This window comes from Macrobrachium rosenbergii, chromosome 50 (assembly GCF_040412425.1).
Source record: "Macrobrachium rosenbergii isolate ZJJX-2024 chromosome 50, ASM4041242v1, whole genome shotgun sequence".
NCBI classification, from domain to species: domain Eukaryota; kingdom Metazoa; phylum Arthropoda; class Malacostraca; order Decapoda; family Palaemonidae; genus Macrobrachium; species Macrobrachium rosenbergii.
In genome coordinates, this window is record NC_089790.1 from 19,569,794 (window position 1) to 19,597,500 (window position 27,707).

Consider the following 27,707-nt stretch of genomic DNA (forward strand, 5'->3'; position numbering starts at 1 on the left):
ATATTTCCAGTTTTCCCCAGAAGCTCTGTAGCATCAAGGAAGGCGTAGTCATTTTAATGTAGAGATACGAATATTTCCTTTGGCATAATTGCGTAGCTGCGTGTTTATCAAGACAGCTTTCCCGTGATTAACTTAGGTGCGTTTCTCACCTGTAAAACTTTCCGATAATTGCACCAAAAATAAAATGGGCAACAGGTTATGAAATTCTCTCTCTCTCTCTCTCTCTCTCTCTCTCTCTCTCTCTCTCTCTCTCTCTCTCTCTCTCTCTCTCTCTCTGCGATGACAGAGGCGTTAGATCTTTATGGTTGTGTGTTCGAATCATTTTGAGTTCAGAGTGGGCTTATGTTTATGCATTCAGTGGTTTGGGAGAGAGAGAGAGAGAGAGAGAGAGAGAGAGAGCTCTCAGTAACTCTCCCCTCCCTATGTTCCCCTCGTCCCGAGTAGACTCGGGGCACTTGGGTAAGGGCATCGGTCGCCCTCTCGCCCTCTCTCTCTCTCTGTCTCTCATGCGTCTTCCCCTCCTTTTTTTTTATCTCTCTCTCTCTCTCGCTCTCTCTCTCACCAACACACGCACAGGCATACTAGCCAACCATGAGCTTCGCTGCGGCTGCCCCTCCTCGCATCTCACTTGAACTCAGTCCCTGTGTGACGGTTGTCGTGTGTGTGTATTCAATCTCTGCAGGAAGCTTTTCTTGACTTGTGGTAGGAAGGGAGGAAGGAGAGAGAGGAGAAGAAGAGAAGGAGGGGGAGAGAGAGAGAGAGAAAGAGAGAGAGAGAGAAGGAAGGAAAGAGGAAGCTCTTTTGTCTCTCCGTATCAGCATTTACACATCCTCAAGTATGAGACTCGGGTTGAGATTAGACAGCGAGGAGAGGGGGATCTGTCCCAAGCAATATCACGTCACCCAAGTGTCGTAAACCTCCTGAAGGAGGAAGAGAGGGCCAAGGCAACACAGGTGAGAGTGAGTTCGGTGCCCAGACATGCGGGACGACGTGCCCAGGGCAACGCAAGCCCTAGGAACTCCACCTCAGCCGCAGCGGCGTACCCGCCAGGGGTCGCCTTCAGTTGCTCCTCCTACTCCCTCCAATCCCCCGAGTGGCGACACCACCGGCGGAGGGGGTGGAGGAGTCGGAGTGGATCTCTCCAGGAGCGACTCTTACTCCCTGTCCAGGGGCGGGAAGCTGGTGTCGTCGCGCCCTTGGTCGGCTCAGAACCACCACCAGGTGGTGGTCAACATGCACCTGGTGGACATCCAGAAGGGCAGCCAGCAGCAGCAGCAGCAGCAGCCATCGTCAGACAGCTGTCGAGGAGTTTCTTCTTCGGGAGCTTCTTCAGGAGCTTCTTCTTCAGGGGACAGCAGCGACTCGAGCGACTCCGACGACGACACTTCCGAGGACGAGTACGAAGTTCGAACGCCCGCGCGCCCTTTGGATCACACCCACTACACCCTCCCGGAGGAGGATGAGGAGGAAGAAGCCGAAGGAGGAGGAGGAGGAGGAGAACCTAAAGTAGAGGAAACCGAATCAGTGAATAAGCCCGAGGCCAAAGAACGCCGTGGGGACGAGAGAAGTGACAGTGAACCTGATGATAACGGCGGGGAAGCCACCACTCTTCGCGACGGACGCCCCACCCGGCCTCAGGAGGCGTCCGGGAAAGACCAGGGGGCGGCGAACCGTTCCGTGGACACTGACGGAGGAGATTGTGACTCCGATGACGACGAAGACGACAGTGAGAGTGAAGAGACAGAGAGCACAGTCCGGGCACGTCAGGTGGGTGTGGGCGGGAATGGGGTAGTGGCAGAGGAGGGGGAGGTGGAGGGGGAAGGGGAGGAAGGGGCAGGCGTGGGTGGGGCGCTTTTAGACGGGGCGTCACAGCCTCCCGTTGATGAGGATCACAACGACACCCTCAGTACTCTGAGCGGCGACTTGAGTTTCGACGACCGGGATGTCACTTCGCCCCCCAGAGAACATCAGCATCATCATCATCATCACCTTCAGGCGGTGCCCAGTGTGCCTGAAGACCCCGACGCCGCCTGCCAGGAATTGGGAAGCTCACCCAGCGGCACCACGCCCATCTGTCACAACCGTGTAAATAGTAGTAGCCAGTCTCCTCCAGGAGCTAGAAAAGAGCCCAGTCAGAAAGAGAATTCACACGAAGAACTCAAGGAACCAGTAGTGCCACCTAGAAGGACGCCTCCGGAAGGTGCTGGCGTAAGGGCGGGTGTCTTTTGCATAAGCGGATATCCTCGAAGCAACACCGATAATCCCCGGTCGGATCTTGATTCCTCTTCTTCTTCTTCTTATTCCCAGCAAATGGCATCCAGTGATCTTAGCTATAAGAGACCGCTTGACGATGCTTCCCTCAAATTTTCGAAAACCCATCCAGCTGACGAAACAGGAACAACTGTGAGCAAAGATGAGAATCCGTTAGAGAAGACACCGTTGTACGTAGACAGCCGCCAGGCTAAAAGGTTCGAGAGCCCCGATAGGCCTAGTGGTGCCTTCCCCCAAGAAGAAGAAAGAAGTGGAAGTGGGTTAGGAGGAAAGAAAGTAACGCCCCAACAGCGGTCGAGTAAATACGCCTCAGGGTCGTCGTCTTCTCGTGGGCCGCATCTGCAAGGCACATGGGACCAGCAAGGCATCCTACCGCCGCCGCCTAGGCCCCAGCAACAGAAACCCCAGCAAAAGCTCCAGCAGAAACCACCACAGAAGCAACAGCGCAAAGAAAAGCAGCGAACGCCGCCACTCCTGCCCAACGGCGCCCGTAGTAGTCCATCCCGCCAGAAGCACTTGTCGCCAGAGAAGGAGATCTGCAGAAGGGCGAGGAGTCAGCAGCAGCAGGAGGAGGAGGAAGAGGAGGAGGCGGAGGACACAGACAGATGCAGCAGCTGTAATGGGAATAACAGCGTGGATAATGGCTACAGCTCCCTCCCTCGAAGCTGCCCTTCTCCCTCTCCCTCCTGTTCCTCCTCGCATTCCTACCGGCCTCCGTCACGCTCCCTACTACAGGAGAAGGAAATCCAGACGTCCATACGGCGTGACCTTTACCCTCCTACTCCACAGCACCATTCCTCCAAGCAGACACAGCAGAGGCAGAAGTTGGCGCAGCTGGATACGCAGCAGCAGCTACAGCAGCTGCGTCGTCTCCAGCATTCGGAACAGGAACAGCACCAAAGGTCTTACCAGCGTCAGTACAGTAACAGGAGCGACAACAGCACGAGCACTGTCAACAGTCGTTCATCTAGTAGTTCACGTAATAAAATTTCCCCCTTTTTTATAGACATTAAGTCTCAGATGGTATAATTGCTGGTGCGCATGTGTGTATATAAGTATTTATGTATGTATGTATTTCTGCCAGATCATGTATGTAGGGATGGTCCCAAAACCACAGCAGAAAATTCAAAAAATTGGAAAATCATAAAACATGCATAAGACCACCGCTAGTGTCAAGGAAGCGTGAAATACGTAGACTTTTCGAAGCTTCATTAAAAAAAAAAAATCCTTAAATTTCATTTACAAGGAATTCTTCGAAAAGTCAATAAATAACAAAAGACTTTGAATAGCCATCACTCTCCGTTGTAGAGCTTATTCAGAACATTTTTCAAAGATGACACTTGACTGACTTTCTAACGTTAGAATAAGCCTCGAACAAATGGAGGAAATAGAGAAAGAGCGAGAGAAAGAGAGAAAGAATTACGGCCCTTAACAAAGGCCCAGTCTCATGTGTGACATTGCAGTTCTTCTATAGACACTTTCGTAAGCTTTGTATTCTAGATGTCCTTCTGTATCGAATACACAAATGGGTATTTGCGAAAGTGCTTAACTCATAATGTGCTTATGTGTTCTTACGTACGTTTGCGAATATATCTTGCAGTTTTTCCTATAGGTAAAATATTTGTTCCGGAAATCTTGAAAATGCTTCTTTGACCAGTAGGTACATTTAAACCGTCAAAGACGGTCCGTTTTACATTTTTACACTCTATCTCACAATAATTAACGGTTATGCGTCAAGAAAGAGACGGATTAAGCGTTTATGAAAATACTGATTCTCCTACGCGTAGCCAGCCAACTATACCCAGGCTTTCGAAAACATGTTTTATATTAGAATTGATTACAATACCGCTCTTAAATTCTTCTTGAAATTTTCCCATAACTATGTATTGCAAAAATGACTGTGAATGCCATTGAAGTATTTTTCATTTGACCGTTTTCTGTGAAAAGAGAAATTCTTAGTTTCTGTTTGTACAAGAAACCGGGTATAGAATTTAGTTTTTTAAATAAATCTTTTAGAATAAAAACGTATTTAGTGTCTTCCGTTTTCATGACAGATCTTAAATGGGTAAGTCCTGGTTCTTAAAGTTTCCTCAGCTTAAAAACACTTGCGGACAGAATATTGGTCTTGTAATTAAAAGTTTAATTTATTTGTAATTAGTCAAGTAATGGAGGTTTTGAGAGTGTGCGCACGTATTTCATTGTTCCTGCTGTGGTAGGTCTACATTTATATGTTAATTGAGCTGTTGGTTGAAGGACTGATCACTATTATACATTTTTTTTTGGCTCTATACGTCATACATGCAGGTGTCTGTATGTGTGTACATACATATATATATATATATATATATATATATATATATATATATATATATATATATATATATATATATATATATATAATGAATGTATGTATGTATATATAATTATACATATATATATATATATATATATATATATATATATATATATATATATATATATATATATATATATATATATATATATATATATATATATATATTTGGTGTATGTTAGTGCGTCTGCTTGTGTAATTATAGTTTTACTTGTAGTACTATATGAATTGTTACCTTTGTGTTAGGTTTTGCAAATACGTTAGTTTTGCAAATACCTTTTCTGTAGAACTGCGTCACTGAGATAAACGAAAACGATACTTATGAGAGAGCAGCAGTTTCCAGTGTGGTAGAATGTTCTTAATAGGTGCCAAGTTCCACCAAATGGCTTTGGAGTGAAAGTTTCCTTGTATATTTGTGACCGAGTCAAATTATCGTTCATATAAGAGGTTTCTTTTAATTGGCATATCATAGACGTAATTTAATAAGGATAAAATCAGTTAATTATACGAAAATATAATCAAGATACGATGTTTGGCATAGACAAAATGGCTAAATTATTGTTTGATCTTTTTAGATATTTTTTTTTTTATTATAAGTGACATGTTCTGATATCACTTGAGAAATGGGGCTTTCTTTCTGCTCCGGCGAAAAGGGGAGTCACGATAAATTTATGATTATTTATTGTTTTGCCCAACAAAGGGGAGGTCATGATAAATTTGAAATATTTATGGAGGTTATTTAATTTACTTTTCATTTGTAGTTTCGGCATTGTATTATAATAATTGTATGTATATATATATATATATATATATATATATATATATATATATATATATATATATATACTCAATGTATATATATATATATATATATATATATATATATATATATATATATATATATATATATATATATTATATGTATATATACATATATATGTATGTATGTATGTATATTTATATATTATACATTATATATATATATATATATATATATATATATATATATATATATATATATATATATATATATATATATATATATATATATATATATATAGAGAGAGAGAGAGAGAGAGAGAGAGAGAGAGAGAGAGAGAGAGAGAGAGAGAGAGAGAGAGAGAGTTAAATGTAACTCCACAACGTCGTCTATATTTCAGTGACTAATCGATATTATTTTCATATAAGTTAACTAACTCCACAACGTCGTATATATTTCAGAGACTGATCGGTTTTATTTTCATATCATTAGATAGTATCTGTGCAAAACAATAACGTAATTAACATAAGAAATTGTTCACCTCTGCGAGACTGTATTCTCAGGTATCGTGAAAAATGACCCAAGTTCAGTGTTCGGCTCAATTTTGACAGTATGTGAAACAAGTCGTTTGATTTCCGTAGAGTTTATCGCGTTTGATATCCGGGTAAATCTACGGCATCGATTTGCCCGTAATCCTCTGTGCGTGGTTTCTACGTGATGTTGCTGAATGTCACCTTTTATTGGTGTCCGTTTATTTAAGTTTGAAATTATATATACACACACATACACACGCCGTTGTTTGTATTTTTTTTACTTCGCCAAAATTTGGACTACGTAAATTTTGTATACATTACCTGCAGTATTTTATCGATCATTATAAAGCTTCCGTAATATGGTAAAGATATCGAGTTACATTACTGTCATTTTAATTTATTACGCTAACTTTAGAGCTTCTGGCGTAATTCGAAGAATAACCAAGGAAAGTATTAGCTAGAGAAAATCGAACTTTTGTTTTTCTGTATTTCCAAAAAAGGAATCTTTCTCGGGTTCTTGTATACATGCAGTTTAATATACAGGTTTAAGTGAATATTACACATATGCATTTATCCATTCAATTTAATATACGGGTTTAAGTTAATATTATACATTATACATATACATACAGTTTAATAAACGGGTTTGAATGAATATTATATACTCGTACATGCATTTATACTTAAAATTTAATATTTAATATACATTTGCATTTATGCACGTATTTAAATACACGGGTGTAAGTTCATATTATACGTATCCATTTATCCATTCAATTTAATATACTGGTTTAAGTGAATATTATACATTATACATATGCATGCAGTTTAATAAACAGGTTTAAATGAATATTATACATTTGCATTTATACGTACAATTTAATATACAGTACATATGCATTTATGCATATATTTAAATACACGGGTTTAAGTTTATATTATACGTATACTTTATACATACAGTTTAATAAAAGGAATATTATGCATTTGCATTTATGCATACAATTTAACATAAGGATTTAAATTATTATTATAGATATGCATTTATACAATTTAATATTAAGCCTATGCATTTATGTATATAATTAATACACGGGTTTATGTGTATACTATACGTATGCATTTGTGCATACAATTCAATGAAAGAGTTTAAATGAATATTATGCGTACAGTATGGGGATTTAAATTAATATAATATGCATTTATACATACAATTTAATATAAGGGTTTAAATTAATATTATGCATAATTCATATGCATACAGTTTAATAAAGTAGTTTAAATGAATATTATACATATACATTTAAACAAAATTTAATATTATACATATGCATACAGTTTAATAAACGGGTTTAAATGAATATTATACATTTGTATTTATACGTACAATTTGATATACATATGCATATATGCATGTGTTTTAATACACGGGTTTAAGTATATATTATACGCATGCTTTATACATACAATTTCATAAAAGGGCATAAATGAATATTATGCATATGCATTTATGCATACAATTTAATATAAGGATTTAAGTAAATACAGCATTACACATATGCATTTATACAATATAATATTATACATATGCGTTTACGCATATAATTTAATACACGGGTGTACGTGTATATCATACGTATGCATTTATACATACAATTTGATTAAAGGGTTTAAATGAATATAATGCATATGCATTTATACATACAATTTAATATACGGGTTTATTGTACTTATGAGTTTATGCGTACAATTTAACATACGAATTTAAATGGATTTAATAAATATGAACGTCTCGGTAATTATTCATCTTTACAGAACATTTTTTACTTTTCTGTAAAACAAAACTATTGCGCCGGCTTTGTCTGTCCGTCCGCACTTTATTCTTTCTGTCCGCCCTCAGATCTTGAAAACTTTTGAGGCTAGAGGGCTGCAAATTGGTATGTTGATCATCCACCCTCCAGTCATCAAACATACCAAATTGCAGCCCTCTAGCTTCAGTAGTTTTTATTTTATTTAAAATTAAAGTTAGCCATAATCTTTACTCTGGCAACGATATGGGATAGGCCACCACCGGGCCTTGCTTAAATTTTCATGGGTCGCGGCTCATACAGCATTATACCGAGACCACCGAAAGATAGATCTATTTTTGGTGGCCTTGATTATACGCTGTACAGAAAACTCGATTGCGCCGAAGAAACTTCACCGCATTATTTACTTGTTTCAATTTCTCTGTTGTGCAGTATCTATGTATGTACGTACGTATGTATGTATGTGTATATGTATATATGTGTATATGTATATATGTATGTATATATGTACGAGTATATATGTCTGCATACACGCAGTAACTCGCTCTAGATCTTCCCGAGCGCTTATTCAAAATCGTTACACATTCGCCATCTAGTGCCATTCAACATCGCATGTCCGACCGCCGTTATGCGTGTTACCAGTCACACACTAACGTTACCGCCGGAGTGACGTAACGGCGCATGATGTGACCGCCGCGGGGGATTGGGGCCGGCGGTCGTAACGAGTAATGCCACATTGCAATCCCCCAAGTAATCCTTTACCTGATTTGCCTGGTGTCCGTGCCAAGTATCCAACACGGACGCGACGAAGTAGCAGCAGCAGTAGGTATATCCGTAAATCTCTCTCTCTCTCTCTCTCTCTCTCTCTCTCTCTCTCTCTCTCTCTCTCTCTCTCTCTCTCTATTTATAAAGATGAGTATCATAAGGACCGGTTAGCTAAAAAAAAAAATTCGGTCATTTTCTTAATTGAAACAGCTGCACCAACTGTAAAGGTTAATAGTATCTCGAGTAGAGAGAGAGAGAGAGAGAGAGAGAGAGAGAGAGAGAGAGAGAAAGGTAAGATGTGTGAGAGAGAGTGTGTGTGTGAAAGAGAGAGAGAGAGTAAGGTAAAGTGTGTGTGTGTGTGTGAAAGAGAGAGAGAGAGTGTCTGTGAAAGAGAGAGAGAGAGCAAGGGAAAGTGTGTGTGTGTGTGTGAGAGAGAGAGAGAGAAAGGGGGGGGGCGGGAAATTTGTGTATGAGAAAGAGAGAAAAAAAGTGTGTGAGAGAGAGAGAGAGAGAGAGAGAGAGAGAGAGAGAGAGAGAGAGAGAGAGAGAGTAAGGTAAAGTGAGAGAGAGAGAGAGAGAGAGAGAGAGAGAGAGAGATAGTGTGAAAGAGAGTAAGGGAAAGTGAGAGAGAGAGAGAGAGAGAGAGAGAGAGAGTGCGCGCGAGTATGTGCGTGGTTGACACTCCGTGTATGCGTGTGTGAGTGAGAGAGAGAGAGTGTGTGTGAGTGTGTGCGTATATTCGTCCGTGTGAAGGGTGCCAGTGCCAGGTCTGATCAGTGGCCGGCTGGGTCGCGCCTGGCCCTGGGTAGCTCTTCCTGTTACTACTGCTGTGCCATTCAGTGTCTCTCCCTCTTTCTCCCTCTCTCTCTCTTTCTCTCTGTCTCTGTCTCTCTCTCTCTCATTCTCGCAGCCTTCAGTTCTAGCTACTTCACGGCGTGTGTGTGTGTGTGTGTTCGTGTGATACAATGATGATGTTGCTATTGCCAGTCAATTTTGACAGCCCTGCTTGGCTAAGTACTCTCGGCCACTGCTGTTATTATTATTACCGCTACTACCAATAACGTTTCGACTAGTGCGCTGATGCTTTTGAAAGCGTAAAGAGTTAAAGGAAATCAAATAAAAAAAAAAAAGAAAGTGATTCAACTTTCCCGAAGTGCCTCCGCTCGATTTGAAGGCCCGTCGGAAAATGAGTGCCAGTGACACGGGAGCAGTCGCTCGTCTCCGAATGTCTTGTTGGTGGTGTTACTGTTCCTGCTTCCTCTTCTTCTTCTTCTTCTTCTTCTTCTTCGCTTGGCATTGATACCCTGAGTATTGATACCCATCGCCAGAGAGGAAAAAAACAACGAGAGAAGCACGTTGCGATTGCAAAGTGAATAAGCTGTGATTTCGGGTAGTTTTTCGCTCGTCGCACTTGTAAAGATTAAAAAAAAATTTTTTTGCCTTCCCGTGATAATGATTTTCCCCAATGTCAAGGTTTTGCGACTAACTGTGATTATCTGTCTGTCTGTCTGTGTGTCTCCCGTTTGTAATCTGTCAGGGAGGGAACTATATGCTGTAATGCTGTAAATGAATTATTGGTTTTTGACATAATTAAAGCTTTCACTTGTGTTATTTTCAGCCATATTCATATACGTTATACGTAATTGTATCTGCTTTGTTTGCATGTATATATTTGTGTTTTTGACGTTCCCTTCTTTACCTCGTAAATACCTATACCTGCTCAGTTCAGTGTTTTACAGACTAACACATACATTTACAGACATAATTAGATATGTAAATATATTATGTATGTGTATATATACATACCCACACACACACACACACACACACACACACACACACACACATATATATATATATATATATATATATATATATATATATATATATATATATATATATATATATATGTGTGTGTGTGTGTGTGTGTGTGTGTGTGTGTGTGTGTATTGAGAGAGAGTTACAGGTAAAAATTCAGTATCTCAGTCCTGCACAGATGATTAGTATATAAATATTTTGTGTATAATATGTATACACATATATATATATATATAATGTGTGTGTATATATATTATACACACACATTATATATATAAATATAGAATAACCTCTATGATTTCTATCGTGTACATCCCTTTATTCATGAAACATATACACTGACGCAAGACCAGGTACCCGTGTGCATGATCACGCAGGCATACACACGCAGGCACCGTCTCTTTGTGCCTTTGATGGGTAAACCCTGTGATTTTTGCTTTCAAGCGTAACGTCCCGGATTACGAGACCATTTTTTTATGGTGTGTGTATGTGTGTGTGTGTGTGTGTCCACGTCACAGGAGCGAGTCACGCACACGCGATGAATTTTTCATTTCCATCGACTCACTTCTTTGAGGATACTCATTTCCCTCGTCTGTTGTTTTTCCTCGCCCGATGTGGTGACGTTTGTCGAAGATAGTGATGATGATGATGTTGGCTGACAGTGGTAATGATCAACGTCTCTGTCGAAATAGTGACAAAGTCAAAATGACTCCCCCATTCCTCTTCCTTTTCTTGATATTATTTGTTGAGTGGCTGTGATGATGAATGACAGCGATGAAAATGATGACGATGAACGTGTCTGTCGAAAAAGTGACAAAGTCAAAATGACTCCCCCGCCCCCATCCTTTTCATTATATATGTGTTGAGTGGTTGTCATGATGATGATGATGATGACTGTGATGATAATGATAGTGATGAACGTCTGTGTCGAAATGGTGACAAAGTCAAAATGTCTTCCCATCCCCTCTTCCTTTTCATTGTATTATTTTTTAGGAATTTTTGTTGCGTTAGTTTATCTTTGCCGAATCATTATCAGCTGTCGTGAAATTCACTATGAAATGTTTGTATTTCCTATAGGCCTACAAAAAATTGTGTAGAGTTGTAATTAGACTATTTTTTTCTACATTTTATTTTGATAACAGAGACATTTAACTATTTTTAATGTATTGCACATAGGGTTATTGTTATTACAGTATTTTGACTCTCATTTTGTAGGCATTGTACTAAACATAATGGTAACATCAATATTGCCGATATTTGTGGCTGTGATATTATGTCATTTAATGGACACCTGCTATAACTGACACTACTACTGCTAATATTATCATTATTGATGAATAGTCTGCTAATATTATTGTTATTGATAAATAGCTTAAACAACCGGTGAGTTAACATTCGTAGCACTCATTAAAAGTTATTATGCTCTATATACTCGGATGCAGAATTCATTTTAGTTAATAGATCCTTAACTGTGATCTGTTCTTAGGTAAAAATGAGGTCACCCTTCTCTCAGTTTATGATGTACAGAACTCTCCTCAGTGATATTCATGCATAAATTCGGGAAAAAATGAAGTGATTTGGAAATGGGGGGGGGGGGAAGGAGAAAAATGGTTGTAGTATCAAGTCTGTAGCAGTATGAAAAGACATTTTGAATATACATCTTCAGAGGGCTGTTTAAATGTTTGTATTACTTTAAATTTCAGTTGTCCTTTTCGCTAGGTTTAGAAATTTGGGCAGAGGGCAGTTCAGATTGAAGAAAAAATGTTTTAAACTATATCTATATACACTTGTCAGACTCCAGTTTATATTTCATTTTGACAATACAACAGCAATATTGGGAATCCTTTTCCAGTTTCACTATGATCAATACTTTTTCATTATATTTCTTCGCTTAATGGTAAAGTTGGCTTCTAAAATTTCGGTACTCACCCCGGGCAAGCCAAAGGGGACATCTGATAACTCCACAGCAGCAGATAATATCTCTGAGTTGAGCAAACGAGAATCTTTTGGCAACGCTGCCAGTGAAACACAAGTCGCCTAACACGTAAACACATGACAGAAAGCACCGTCTGCTGTATGACCAACTGGTATTAAGTCACTGTAATGTGTGCCGATATTTACGTGGCCGACTGTACCACGTAAGATTTTTTTTTTAGGATTAACATTTGCATTCCTGTGATGAAAGGCAGTGCACTGTTAATTATTTGGCTTAAAGTCATATGTGTACCTATATTTATGTGGCCGACCGTACCACATAAGGTTTTTTTTTTTAGGATATTAACATTTACATTCCTGTGACGAAAAGCAGTGCACTGACGTAATTATATGGCTTATAGTAATATGTGTACCCATATTTATGTGGCCGACTGTGGCACATAAGAATTTTTTTTAGGATTAAAATTTGCATTCCTGTGATGAAAGGCTGTGCACTGACGTAATTATTTGTCTTATATAGTAATATATGTACCGATATTTATGTGGCCCACTATACCACATAAGATTTTTTTTAGGATTAACATGTGCATTCCTGTGACGAAAGGCAGTGCACCGACGTAATTGTTTGGCTTATAGTTAAAAGTGCTCTCTTTTTCTATAACTACAAATTGAAGTTCGGAAGTGATGTAGATATTGCGTGTTAGTATATATTGAAATTATTTCCTCAAGGTTGTCCCTTCTTTTGCTTATCAAACTGATATCTCCAAGGCCAGATATGTTTATATTATTTATTTATTTAATTAATATCTCATTCATATATTTAATTTATTATTATTCAGAATATGGTGGTATGCAGTTTATCAGACTCATTATAAATACTTTGCCGTGTGATTCGTTAAACCAGTATAAATACCTAGTTGCGTAACTGATTAAAATCATTATTATTAATATAGATATGATGCAAATATGCCACATAACTAATATTTGTTTTGCTGTCGTGATAAAGTGAAAGGGAATTATCGTGCCTGTGATTGACTAATGGGCCATTTATCAAAATTAGCATTTTGGAAGTGAAAGGGCGTTTGAAAATTTTAATTATTTATTGGCTCTTGATGGGTTTCCCAACTTACGAGCTTTTTCTTTCGTGCACATAATAAAACAAGTTAAAAATGCGTTCCTCGTTTGTAGCAATCGAGTTTTCGGTACAGCGTATAATACTGTATGAGCCGCGGCCCATCACACTTTCAGCCACGGTGGTGGCCTGTCCTATAGCGTTGCCAGACGCACGATCATGGCCTACTTTAACATTAGATTAAATAAAAACTACTGAGGCTAGAGGGCTGCATTTTGGCATGGTTGATAATTGGAGGGTGGATGACCAATATACCAATTTGCAGCCCTCCAGCCTCAGTAGTTTTTAAGCTCTGAGGGCGGACAGAAAAAAGTGCGGATGGACAGACAAATAGCAGCCATCTCTACAGTAGTTTTCTTTTACAGAAAACTAAAAAAGGTCAACGAATTGTACCTGACAGTTATCCTGGCTTTTGAAAGCGCTGTTTTCGCTGTAATATTTCTTAGGATTATCTCTTCGATATGAATTGATACACTAGTCTTTGTAACGGTACCTTCGTTTGATGAAGATTCTGTCTCGTTTCTATTTTATTTCTCTTTATTTACCCTGGTCAGATGAGAAGTGTCGTTGCTTTTGTCGAGTCGCCAATATTGTTTCTTAAGTGGTGTCAGAAATATTTTGTCTTTGGGGTACGCTCAGATATATATATATATATATATATATATATATATATATATATATATATATATATATATATGAAGTACCCGAATGAGACATCTTTTCAAGTGTACGTATCTTGTTTACACACCTTGATGTAACGAAAACGAAAACATTTTAATTTTTGATTCCGGCCTGGGAGAGGAAAAGCTTTGGGCAATTTTTTTTCCCGAGAAATTGATACGGACCCAGACATTTGTATAGAGGTTTGCAGTATTGAGTAATGATAGATACATAGTGCACACAGACTCGTTGATATATTTCTTTGTGCACTGGTATGAAGAAATATATATTTAGGTATCTATATTTCTTCGAGTAAAATCTCTCTCTCTCTCTCTCTCTCTCTCTCTCTCTCTCTCTCTCTCTCTCTCTCTCTCTCTCTCTCTCTCTCTCTCTCTCTATATATATATATATATATATATATATATATATATATATATATATATATATATATATATATATATATATATATATATATATATATATATATATATATATATATATATATATATATATATATATATATTTATGCATACACACACACATATATATATATACACACATTTGTATGTATGTGTGCCTGCATACACCACACACAAATCACAAACAACAACACCATCGTACATACAAACTCCAGCTTATGCATATATTTCACCATTCATCAACAGTCGCTTTCTATTTTTGGTGAAAGTTCAATGCATGCAATCCTGCCTTTTTCCCAGAGACCAGGTGATGCTCTTCCGGGTTATAACTGATTTATGTGCATTTTTTTTTTTTTTTTTTTTTTTGGCCATTCACGAATACCTTGAGCTTGTTTGTTCACTATTTTTCCTTTTTCGAATTTTTTCGTTCTTTATTTCAAAATGTTTCTTTTGGCTCAAAATTAAGGGAAGGTTTTGTGGCGGAAGGGAGTTTTAGCAGTGCATTCCGTTGAATAATGTTTATTTTTTTATTTGTTTATTTATTTTATTTATTTAGTTTTTATTTTGAATTCGTTTATGTCTAACTCTTAATCTATTTTTGCGGGTTTTTTTAAATTTTTATTTTGGCTCCCTATTCATTTATTTCCTCGTCTTTTATCATTATCTAACTCTCAATCTGTTTTTGCGTTTTTTTAATTTTTATTTTGGCTCCCTATTTATTTATTTTCTCGTCTTTATCATTATCTAACTCTCAATCTGTTTTTGCGTTTTTTTTTATTTTCGCTCCTTATTTATTTATTTTCTCGTCTTTGTCACTATCTAACTCTCAATCTGTTTTTACATTTTTTTCATTTTTATTTTGGTTCCCTATTTCTTTATTTTCCTCGTCTTTATCATTATCTAACTCTCAATGTGTTTTTGTTTTTTTTATTTTTAATTTGGCTCTCTATTTATTTATTTCCTCGCCTTTTACCATTATCTAACTCTCAATCTATTTTTGCGTTTTTTTTATATTTGTTTTGTCCTTATTTATTTATTTTCTCGTCTTTATCATTATCTAACTCTCAATCTGTTTAAGTTTTTTTTTTAATTTTTATTTTGTCTCCTTATTTATTCATTTTCGTCTTTTATCATTATCTAACTCTCTGTCTGTTATTGCGTTTTTTTTCGTTTTATTTTGGCTCCCTATGTATTTATTTCCTCGTCTTTTATCATTTTAAAGTCCATTCCTTCACTCCCTCAGACGAGTATGCCATCTGTTAGGACGCTTAAATTATTATATGAATAATTAATGTTGTCAATACAACTTTATAATTAAAAAGAATATTTTTTTGCTTTTAGTTATAACTAACTTCATAGGATGTGATATTAATTATAGGTAAATATGAATCTCACTCATGTATCCAAACCGACGTTTAAAAAAAAGTGAGTAATTATAGAAATTCAGTGTACCATATGAACGTTAATGATGTACTAATATTTTACTTGAATTCATTTTTCCCAAGTATATATATAAACGGTACATTGACTTAGGTTAATTCATAAGCCACAGTGGATTAACCCCAATGAAAGACTTCGAGTATATTTCTTGGGTTGAGGATTTTTGAGAGTGAAACCACATTTTCAGTGACCACCTCACCTTCATCACCATCATCCTATCGACCCTTGGAAAATGACCTTTGGTGAAAGTGGTGTGTAGTGATCTCATCATTTTCATTGTTTCATCACTACCTTTAACGACCCTTGGAAAATAACCTTTGGTGAAAATGATGTATAATGATCTCATCAATTTCATTACTTCATCATTCTCCTTAACGACCCTTGGAAAATTACCTTAGGTGAAAGTGATGTGTAGTGATCTCATTATTTTCATTACATCATCACTACCCATAACGACCCTTGGAAAATGACCGTAGGTGAAAGTGATGTATAGTGATCTCATCATTTTCATTACATCATCATTATCCTTAACGACCCCTGGAAAATGACCTTAGGTGAAAGTGATGATGTCCAGTCCCCTGTTTGTGATGAATCGAAAGTGATGTTGCCTTGTCTGTCGTCCCGCGAATTGGAAGAGGTTGAAGATGCGCATGGGAAGGATGTCCACCTGTCTATGTATATGTATATGTGTATGTATATGTAAGTCTCGCCCCACTGACGCACATCCGCATGTTCATGAGTATGGGTACATATGTCTATTCCTCCGGTCTGTCGGTTTCAGCGCCCATACCGGGGCGAGAGGTACCTGAGGAAGAGGAGACAGACGCCCAAGGAAAGATGGACGGCGCCTCCCAAGAGACCACCGCCGTCGGGGGCGCCACGGAGATCGCCGAGATATTCCCCACCGAAAACGGCAGCCTGGAGGACGAGGAAAACGACGTCTACGACGACAGCGTCGACGCCATGGTCGTAACGGCGACCCCTACCGCGAAGTTGTACTCAGGGGGCGTGGCCGAGACGAAGTTGTACGGCGGGGGAGGGGCCGAGTTGAACACGGGTACCGTACAGCTCTACCCCCCGGCGGAGAATGGTACGACCACGGCTTCCAGGCTGTACCACAGCGACGACAGCGCCGTCCGACGCATGTACCACACGGAGAGCGGTGCGCTCCGCAGGATGTACCATAGCCTGAGCGACTACGGGATGTACCCTGCCTACCTGTCCGGGTTGGGACTATCGACTATCGTGCCTCTCGAGCCAGGTGAGATGCACAGGTGTGACGAAACCCCCCTCCCCCCTTACTGTATGACCCCTTAAATACCAAGGAGCCCTTCCTCATACCTGCATCCACACCTTTAAAGCATCTACGTCCTCAAGTGGCGGTAATCATGCCCAATCTTTTCTAAGGATCCAAGGATCTTCCTTGTTATATCCTAGAGAGATCCTGCAGTCCTTCGGTTTGCTTGAATGCACCAAATTTGGTTACTGACAAACCTGGTATTTATTTATGTTTTAAGTTCGGTGCACATCCCCCCTCTCTCTCTCTCTCTCTCTTGATTATTCTCACTTTGAATACATCTCTCTCTCTCTCTCTCTCTCTCTCTCTCTCTCTCTCTCTCTCTCTCTCTCTCTCTCTCTCTCTCGTTGTTTGGCTTCTTCCCATAATCATTATAGTTCTTCTAATTATTCTCACTTTCAAGACACTTCCAGGAACCACCCCATCTCTCTCTCTCTCTCTCTCTCTCTCTCTCTCTCTCTCTCTCTCTCTCTCTCTCTCTCTCTCTCTCTCAAGTGTGATAATGGCCCTTCCCTTCTCATGACCTTCCGAGTTTCTCTTGATTAATTATTTTGAAAAGTCCCTTTATGTTGCTGTGTGATTTCACTGAATGTTTAAATAATTTTATATTACTAGATTGAGTTACATCTCTCATTGTTTCTTTTATTATGAAATTTTAATATTATGGTAACTCTTAAGGTACAAAGGGAGATTATGTTCAGGTACCATAAATAACGCTTCATAACTAATTCATTTATTTTTATTAGGAAGGTAATTATATGATATCAAAGTGATATTTTTTTTATATTTTTAGGAATATAGGGATTTATGACATATTAGTTTGTATGGTAGGGAACCTCCCCGACTCCCCAAAGTCTAACAGGATCTGGGTTTAATGTCCCCCACGCCTTCAAGTGGTAAGTGAAAAGGAGGTTGACAGGTATCAACTTACAAATGATGTAAATGTGTCGCTTGGTTTTCACAAAGGATGCCAAATAGAGTACTTACAGAATCGTATACAATGAAGTTGAAATTTAAAAAAAAGTATTTGAAACAAAGAAGAATGAAAGCAGATAAGAATAAAAGTAAAGTGAAGGTGTTAAAACTCGAGGAATCCTGGTTAGGGATAAATGCTCTGTGGCTCGAGAGAGAGAGAGAGAGAGAGAGAGAGAGAGAGAGAGGGGGCTGTGGCCAAGAACTATCTTTATTGTGACTCGGGCAAGTGGAGAGAGAGAGAGAGAGAGGGGGGGTGGCCAAGAACTATCTTTATTGTGACTCTGGCCAGTGGAGAGAGAGAGAGAGAGAGAGAGAGAGAGAGAGAGAGAGAGAGAGAGAGAGAGAGAGTCTCCCAGCTGAAACTCCTTTTAGGTAAAGTGGAGAGGTTTTGTCTCTGACTCCACTCCTTCCTTCCTCCCTGTTCCCCCTCTTAAGGTTTTTTTGTCGCTTATCTTTGCTGCGACCTTTCGCTGTCTCTTGCTCCATTTCTAGTTTATCTTCCGTTGCTTTATTTCTCTGCTGCGACCTTTCGCTGTCTCTTGTTCCATTTCTAGTTTATCTTCCATTGCTTCATTTGTATGTTTGTTGACGCAGTTACTGGTATTTTGATCCTTATTAGCTGTCCTAGGCAAATAAAATAAGTTGGGACTTTTTTGCACTAAAAATTTGGTAATTAAGATTTGCTGACATATTGGAGCAACCTTTTTTTTTCCTGTTTCTGTTCACGAATACAATGTCAACGGACATTAGCATTTAATGCTGTGGCTGTGAAATTCAAACGAGAGAGAGAGAGAGAGAGAGAGAGAGAGAGAGAGAGAGAGAGAGAGAGAATTTCCTCTTCTTTGAAAATGGTTTTACAAGAGCGGTATTATCTTTTAAAAACTTTATCAAGAAAGAGGACATACTCTCTCTCTCTCTCTCTCTCTCTCTCTCTCTCTCTCTCTCTCTCTCTCTCTCTCTCTGTCTATATATATATATATATATATATATATATATATATATATATATATATATATATATATATATTTGAACCAAATAGAGTTTAATTTTGATTTATTTTCATAGAACATCTTAATAGTACAATCTTCTCCCCACTTAAAAAATGTTTAATGTAGGAATACATTCAGTAATCTCGTCAGAATTTACTATTAAACGAAAAATACCAGCACATTGAACTTACCTACTCTTACCTGAGCTGTGTGGGCCTAATTAGGACCAGGTAGAGCCCCGCGATTTCAAGAGGTGCCTCGCTTATCTGCTACTTATTAATGACGCCCCGAGATTTGGAGAGGACGCGGATCGGCTTTCATCCCGCGGGAAGGAAGGAAACGCTACGATATTTTCCCGGCTCTTATTTTAAGGTCTAATCAGATTTCGCTTAATTGGGTCCTTACTATCAGCAGGTACTTAGATTAGTCCTCGTTTTTTTTTTTTTTTTTTTTTGGCTGGTAAGAGAAAGCATTAGTCTTCAGTATTTATCTTTTGGTGGGTGAGAGAAAGCATGTCTTCAAAATTTATCTTTTGGTGGGCGAGAGAAAGCATTAGTCTTCAATATTTATTTTTTTGTGGTTGAGAGAAAGCATTAGTCTCCAATATTTTTTTTTTTTTGGTGGGTGAGAGAAAGCATTAGTCTTCAATATTTATCTTTTTTTTTTGGTGGGTAAGCGAAAGCATTAGTCTTCAGTATTTATCTTTTGGTGGGTGAGAGAAAGCATCAGTCTTCGAAATTTATCTTTTGGTGGATGAGAGAAAGCATTAGTCTTCAATACTTATTTTTTTTCTTTGTGGGTGAGAGAAGGCATTGGTCTTCAATATTCATCTTTTGGTGAGTGAGAGAAAGCATTAGTCTTCAATACTTATTTTTTTCTTGGTGGGTGAGAGAAAGCATTATTCTTCCAAATTTATCTTTTGGTGGGTGAGAGAAAGCATTAGTCTTCAATACTTATTTATTTTTCTTGGTGGGTGAGAGAAAAGCATTAGTCTTCCAAATATATCTTTTGTTGGGTGAGAGAAAGCATTAGTCTTCAATACTTATTTTTTTTCATGGTGGGTGAGAGAAAGCATTAGTCTTCAATACTTATTTTTTTTCTTGGTGGGTGAGAGACAGCATTAGTCTTCAATATTTATCGTTGTTTGATGGGTAAGAGAAACCATTAGTCTTCAATATTTATCTTTCGTGGGTGAGAGAAAGCACCAGTCTTCAAAGTTTATCTTTGGTGGGTAAGAGAAAGTATTAGTCCTCTTTACTTACTTTTTTTCTAGGTGGGTGCAAGAAAGCATTAGTCTTCAATATTTATCTTTTGATGGGTAAGAGAAAGCATTAGTCTTCAATATTTATTTTTTTGGTGGGTGAGAGAAAGCGTCAGTCTTCAAGATTTATCTTTTGGTGGGTGAGAGAAAGCATTAGTCTTCAATACTTTTTTTTTGGTGGATAAGAGAAAGCGTTAGTCTTAAATATTTATTTTTTGTCGGTAAGAGAAAGCATTAGCCTTCAGTATTTATCTTTCGGTGGGTAAGAGAAAGCCTTTAGACTTTCTGTTTCTCAATTTATAATGAAATTTGACAATTTATTATTTAGTTTTTCCGTTTATCTTAGTATCTTCAGACATACCTGGTTGGATGAATGTACGTAGGCGGCTCCTTTCTTGAGTCGATGACGTCACGTACACGTACAATACCTATCCAGGTATGACCACGCCCCCTTTATTCAGATGATTCTTCTTCTTTCTCATTTCATAATAGGAAACTCATTTTCCTCTTTGGTATTCTTTTATCAAACTACCTTCATTCAGTCATTCCCAAGTGAAAGATCGAGAGCATCAAACTGTAAGGTTTTTTGTTGATGTAGTTGTTTGCTTGTTCGATTCCTTGCCCGATGTTGCTTCTTTGTTGGACAATAGTGTTCGTTTATCTAGGCTGTTTTTGGTTGTCAGAGAACATTTGTAATCTTGATAATCATGCATTTTGTGTGGAAAATGTGGGTTAATGTATATATTACTGTACATATATGCATTCTATGTATTTCATGAATATTGTCCGTTGCAAACGCATGCGCACGAGTCGCGCTGTCTGCACTCTGCACATGCGCATGAGTACTCTTCCTGCTCAGTTGCACCCGTTTCAGAGCCCCCCCCCCCTGTATATACCTATTTGCTGTGTGGAATAAAAGACACCTATGACTCGGAACATTATTTCTTCATCCTTGCAATCTCCTGTCTTCTACAAGACATCATCACATATCACCAGCATCACATATCACCAGAAAAAAGGCTTTCATTATTAATATGCAAAGGACAAAATAGGTAGGGGTTTCTCTTAACGTCGAGAAGAGCAAGTAAACATGTTTGAAGTCTGTGAAAAGACACGTTTTGCTCCATAATCCAAACACGCCTTCTGGCTGCCGTTCCAAGAAGACTTCGCTTGTTTTATGGGCTGAAATAAACGCATCTTTATCTCCGTTCGCGGGCTTTTAAGTCTAAGCCTGCAAAGCCCGAAGTTTTCTTCCCAGATGTGGGTTTGTTTAGAAATTTTTAGGCTTTGTTATGTATTGAGAGTATACGTAGATGATACATGTTATATATTGAGAGTATACATCTTACACATTGAGAATATACAAACAACATGTTATTTATGGAGAGTACGCATAGATAACACATACAGGTAAAGGGAAGATATTAAACAATGAATATACAGCTTTGTTATCTTTTTCATGTTTGGAAAACTCTCTCTCTCTCTCTCTCTCTCTCTCTCTCTCTCTCTCTCTCTCTCTCTCTCTCTCTTCCCCATTTGCATTGCAGTAACTCCTGGCCGACCATTAAAATGCGGTTTGTGCGGTCTGTTGCCTTTATGATTACTGTATATCAGGAGACCCTCTTCCTCCTCGTGCTCCGTGTACACCTTGTGTTCCGTGTACACCTTGTGCTCCGTGTACACCTTGTGACTGAGTACACCTTGTGTTCCGTGTATACATTGTGGTCTAAGTACACATTGTGCTCCATGTACACCTTGTGATCCGTGTACACCTTGTGGTCTGAGTACACCTTGTGCTTCCGTGTACACATTGTGGTCTAAGTACACATTGTGCTCCATGTACACCTTGTGATCCGTGTACACCTTGTGGTCTGAGTACACCTTGTGCTCTGTGTACACCTTGTGTTCCGTGTACACCTTGTGGTCTGAGTACACAATGTGCTCCGTGTACACCTTGTGCTCCGTGTACACCTGGTACTTCGTGTACATCGTGATCCGTGTACACCTTGTGCTCCGTGTAAGAATGGCATATCCTAAAGGGGCCTCGTTCAACTCCTCCTTAGAGAGAATAAAAAACGTTCCCTCGTTTTCCTGAAAAATGGCTGCTCTTATTTTTATATATATGATCTCTTTCTAAAGACTTTTTCCGTTTTTCATTATTGCTATTCAGCGGGGAGAGAGAGAGAGAGAGAGAGAGAGAGAGAGGATTTTTATGTTGTTTTGGAACAGTGGTCGCTTCTTTATACCGCCTCCGCAGTCGTGCATATCTTATTTATTTGCGTTTATGTATACCTGTAGGTGTATGTATGTATTTATGAATGCATGTGTACTTCAGTTTTAATTTTAATACATTATCTGTATCCTTGTGTTCAATATTGAAGGTTATCAGTTTGGCGTAATTCTTCATTTACCTTTTTACTTATAAAAAATGTATGTATTCAGTTATTAATTTATTCAATTGTAGTTTTTGTAAATTTATTTATATGTATAGAAGCTTTATATATATATACATATTCAGTTACTTATTCATATGCATATATATGTATATATAGATAAAGGCAAATGCCAATCCGTTGTTTCAATTTCCCTCGTGGCATTTACCTTCATTTGTATATTCATCAAGTTCCATATTTTCGTGATTCAGTTGTACATATGTATATGTGTGTATTTATTTATTTATTTATTTATTTATTTATTTATTTATTTATTTATTGTGGGCGTCCGCTGGACTTGCCCCTCCACCATTAATCAGAACGCGTCGAATAAATGTCGTATAACAGGGGCTGATCCGCGTCGAATATTGTCAGCAATTTGTCAGCAATTTGTCTCCTCTCAGCAGCTTGGAAATTTTGACATTGTTCGTTTGGACTCTCTAGAGAAATTATTTATTTACATTTTTTTTTTCATATTCATGAGTTTATTGTTTTTCCCAAAGTCGTTCGTGAATATCGTTCAGTATATTTTTCGATTGACTCGAGAAGTTCGTGCTTGTTTGTTCCTCTGATGTTTGTGCCTGGTATTTTTGGGATCTGTTTCTTGAAACAAACTGCGTGTGTGTTACAGGCAGATAGCGGAACCAGGCATTTCGCGAACTGCCTGAAATTTCAGGCAGGTAGCGAAGTGCACTTAGGAGACTTTTGATCCCCTCAGGGGCTAGTACTAAACACGGCGAAACAGTGACACCTGTGCTGTTTCGCCCTGTTTAGTACTAGCCCTGGGCGATCAAATGCCCTTAAGTGCATTTCGCTATCTGCCTGAAATTTCAGGCAGTTCGTGAAATGCCTGGTTTCGTTATCTGCCTGTAACATATATATGTGTGTGTCTTTTAAGCAGTGTGCTTTGTTCAACATTTTATCGTTTTGACCAAGGTCTAGACCTTGGTTTTTGACGTTATTAGGAAAACAGATCTTACCGTTATTTAACACTATTGTTTTCCATTGCCGTTAATTTTTTTTATCGCTGGAATACGTGGTCACGATTTGCTTGCTCTTTACAAATACCCAATAATAATATCTTGAATGAAAATATAAGATGTGTATCGAAATGAAATCTTATAATAATAACATATTGGATGGAAATATAAGATAAATATCGAAATGACACTGCTTTGAAAGCACGATCCTCTCACGATTTGCTTGCTCTCTTGAAATCTTATAATAATAACATATTGGGTGAAAATATAAGATAAACACCGAAATGATACTGCTTTGAAAGCACGATCTTCGTTCAGTGATTATAAAAAAAGAAATAAGGTTCCTCACTAGTTATCAGACATTGTTCAGCTTTGGCTTAAGCTTAAAATGCCCTTCTGACAACCCCAGGGAGAACAGAACGTGGTAGTCTCACCTGGGGCGTTGTGGTCATCAGAAGTTTGAGTCTGGAGACTAGGGACGAGTGGAGAATCGCGGAAGTGAAAGCACAGGAAAGAGACAAGTGGACGAATTTTACAGAGGCCTTTTGTTTCGCGTGATTTTGGAGGCACTGGTGATGAAATTCAGTAAAAAAAAATGCTAATTAATTCAACATCTTTTGGAGAGTGTAAGATTCATCAACGCCCAGTGATAGAGAGAGCTTTAGGAAAATAGATTAATGAGATATAACGCCCTCATCTGGTAGATAGAGCTTTAGGGGAATAGATTAATAAGATATAACGCCCTCGTCTGATAGATAGAGCTTTACAAATATAGATTTATATGATATAATACCCTCATATGATTGATAGAACTTCAGGAAAATAGATTTATAAGATTTAGTGCCCTCATCTGATCTTGAGGAAAATAGATTAGTAAGATATAACGCCCCTCATCTGATAGATAGAGCTTTAGAAAAATAGATTTATATGGTATAATGTCCTCATCTGATAGACAGAACTTCAGGAAAATAGATTTATAAGATTTAATGCCCTCATCTGATAGATAGAGCTTGAGGAAAATAGATTAGTAAGGTATAAAGCCCCTCATCTGATAGATAGAGCTTTAGAAAATTAGATTTATATGGTATAATGTCCTCATCTGATAGACAGAACTTCAGGAAAATAGATTTATAAGATTTAATGCCCTCATCTGGAGCTTGAGGAAAATAGATTGATAAGATATAACGCCCTCATCTGATAGATAGAGCTTTAGAAAAATAGAGTTATATGATATACACTAATGCCCTTATCTGATAGATAGAGCTGTATAAAAATAGATTTATATGATAAAATGCCCTCATCTGATAGATAGAGCTTTAGGGAAATAGACTTATTAGATATAATTAATATATAAACGTTAGGTGTTTATTATTCCAGTAATCCTTCTCTGAGCAGCAACGGAAGACAACGATTACCATTTAATTTCCTTCTGGGTTTCTCCTTTAGTAAATGTTATTACACATCTTTAGCTTGAAGACTATTGCATTTCATTCAGGCACACATTTTGGGAGAGAGAGGGGGCGGGTGGGCGGGTAGGTGTCAGTGGATGCCCTTGGGGTGAGGTAGGGAGGAGGGGATAGGTAGGTAGGTAGGTAGGAGGGGAGGAGGAAGGGGAGGGAGTCCATCATTATTACCATGGAGACAACAAAAGCTTCAGCGTAATGGATGACTCGTGTCTAATGAGAGATAAGTGACTTCGTCTTCTCCTCGCGATACTTCTGGGCTCTCTCTCTCTCTCTCTCTCTCTCTCTCTCTCTCTCTCTCTCTCTCTCTCTCTCTCTCAGAGAGAGAGGGAAAGCGTTTTCTTTCTCTCATGAGAGAAGGAAATTTGGATACGAATTAGGAACAAGTAAAGTAAAGAATAATTATTAAGGAGAATAGTACCAAAAAAACCAGACTATTCAAAAAAATTTCCTGGAGAGAGAGAGAGAGAGAGAGAGAGAGAGAGAGAGAGAGAGAGGAGGTTCATTAAGTATTGCCCCTTGGCTGGGCAGTCGTTTCTCGAATTCCTTATGTCCGTGAGACATAATTATCACCTGGTGGGCTGGTTGCCCTAATTCACAGGTGTGTCATTCTCTAACTGTGGTTTTTGTGTGATTCCTTTGCCGTATTCGGAAAAGGTTTTTTCCTGACGTTTATTGGTTTATTTTGGTTTTTGTTGAACAGATTTCTTGATATTTTTAGCTCTCTCTCTCTCTCTCTCTCTCTCTCTGTAAATGTTTTTTCATGTTTATTGTTTTTTGTTTTTCTGATCTTTATTGGTTAATTTTAGCTTTAGTTTAACAGATTTCTTGTTTTTTTAGCTCTCTCTCTCTCTCTCTCTCTCTCTCTCTCTCTCTCTCTCTCTCTCTCTCTCTCTCTCTCTCTCTCTCTCTATAAATGTTTTTTCTTGATTATTGTTTTTGTTTTTCTGATCTTTATTGGTTAATTTTAGCTTTAGTTTAACAGATTTCTTGTTTTTTAGCTCTCTCTCTCTCTCTCTCTCTCTCTCTCTCTCTCTCTCTCTCTCTCTCTCTCTCTCTCTCTCTCTCAGCATACTGTCCTCGTAAGCGATTCTTCCGTTACCACTTCTCCCCTTGCGGCACTCCAGAATGCATTTATTATCCTCCTTTTATCTCAGCTCCCAGAGGACGACGTGAAACATCCGCTCTCTCATCAGTGAATGAGGTTTCCTCCCTCCTCCTCCTCCTCCTCCTCCTCCTCCTCCTCCTCCTCCTCCTCCTCCTCCTCCTCCTCCTCCTCCTCGTTAATGCGGATTTGGAAGTTTTTTCCCTGTCCGTTTGAAAGGATTAAGCTCCGTGCTTGATAGAGTTACCAGTGTCGGAGAGGTCTTTGCGCCTGACTGATATGAGTAAAACGATTTTTTTTCCTTTATGAGTAAAAGGATTTTTCCTTTATGAGTAAAACGATTTTTTTTGTCTATGAGTAAAAGGATTTTTTTGGTCTTTATGAGTAAAAGAATTTTTTGGGTCTTTATGAGTAAATGGATTTTTTGGGGCCTCAATGAGTAAAAGGATTCTTTTTGGTCTATGAGTAAGTTTTTTCTTTTTCTTTTTTTTGAGTAAAAGGATTTTTTCTGTCTTTTTGAGTAATTAGTAGAAGGATTTTTTCGTGCGTAAGAGGATTTTTTCTTATGGGTAAAAGGATTTTTTCTTTATGAGTAAAAGGATTTTTTTAGGTCTATGAGTAAAAGGATCTTTGTTTTGTCTTCATGTGTATATGATTTTTTCTGTGTGAGTAAAAGGATTTTTTTTTGTCTTACGAGTAAAAGGATTTTTTTTGTCTATGAGTAAAAGGATTTTTTTGGTGTCTTTATGAGTGAAAGGATTATTTTTTTGTGGGGGAGAATTTTAATTATTCCGTTCATGGCAAATGACGGATAATGTAAACTGTGACGACCCGTCTGTCCGTTTTATTTATTTATTTACTTATTTATTTATTTATTTATTTATTTATTTATTTATTTATTTATTTTTGATTTTTCACTTTTCTGGGAATGTGGACGAAAACGTATTTAGTAGAACAAATCTTATCATAATGTAAACGCTCATTAATAACTGAAACAATCAGTTATTAATCTCATTACATTGAAATGACACTGTATAAATACATATATGTGTTTTTTATTCACCGTACATCGTCCTAAATGATTCGTTTTGAATTGCCAGAGTAATTCATTTTTACGACGAACTTGACCATCGTTATGCCACACTCAAACAAATTCTCTTGCAAGTCCCCAGTTTTAAACTTACGGGACTTGTAGAAGCTTTAATAACCCGTAAGAGAGACTGTACTTTCTGGTCGAACGGCTCCAGAGTAATTTCGAGGTTTTCCAAGATGACCATTTTGGGAGAGAATTTTTTTTTTTTTTTTTTTTTT

At 38.1% G+C, this 27,707-nt stretch overlaps 1 protein-coding gene across 50 annotated transcripts in view; it reads left to right on the forward strand.

Annotated features, from left to right (window-relative positions):
• The first annotated feature begins 572 nt into the window (after positions 1–572).
• Liprin-beta (liprin-beta) overlaps positions 573–27,707 on the forward strand; it is a 148,729-nt gene continuing 121,594 nt past the window's right edge. For 37 of the 50 annotated variants that reach the window (XM_067094176.1, XM_067094174.1, XM_067094181.1 and 34 more), the window contains exons 1-2: positions 643–3,250; positions 16,676–17,155. In XM_067094176.1, coding sequence (XP_066950277.1) covers positions 979–3,250; positions 16,676–17,155 — 2,752 coding nt within the window. In that variant the 5' untranslated portion in view covers positions 643–978. Of the gene's footprint in view, positions 3,251–16,675; positions 17,156–27,707 lie in introns of all 50 variants that reach the window. The other 13 variants (XM_067094215.1, XM_067094209.1, XM_067094217.1 and 10 more) reach the window with 4 other exon arrangements.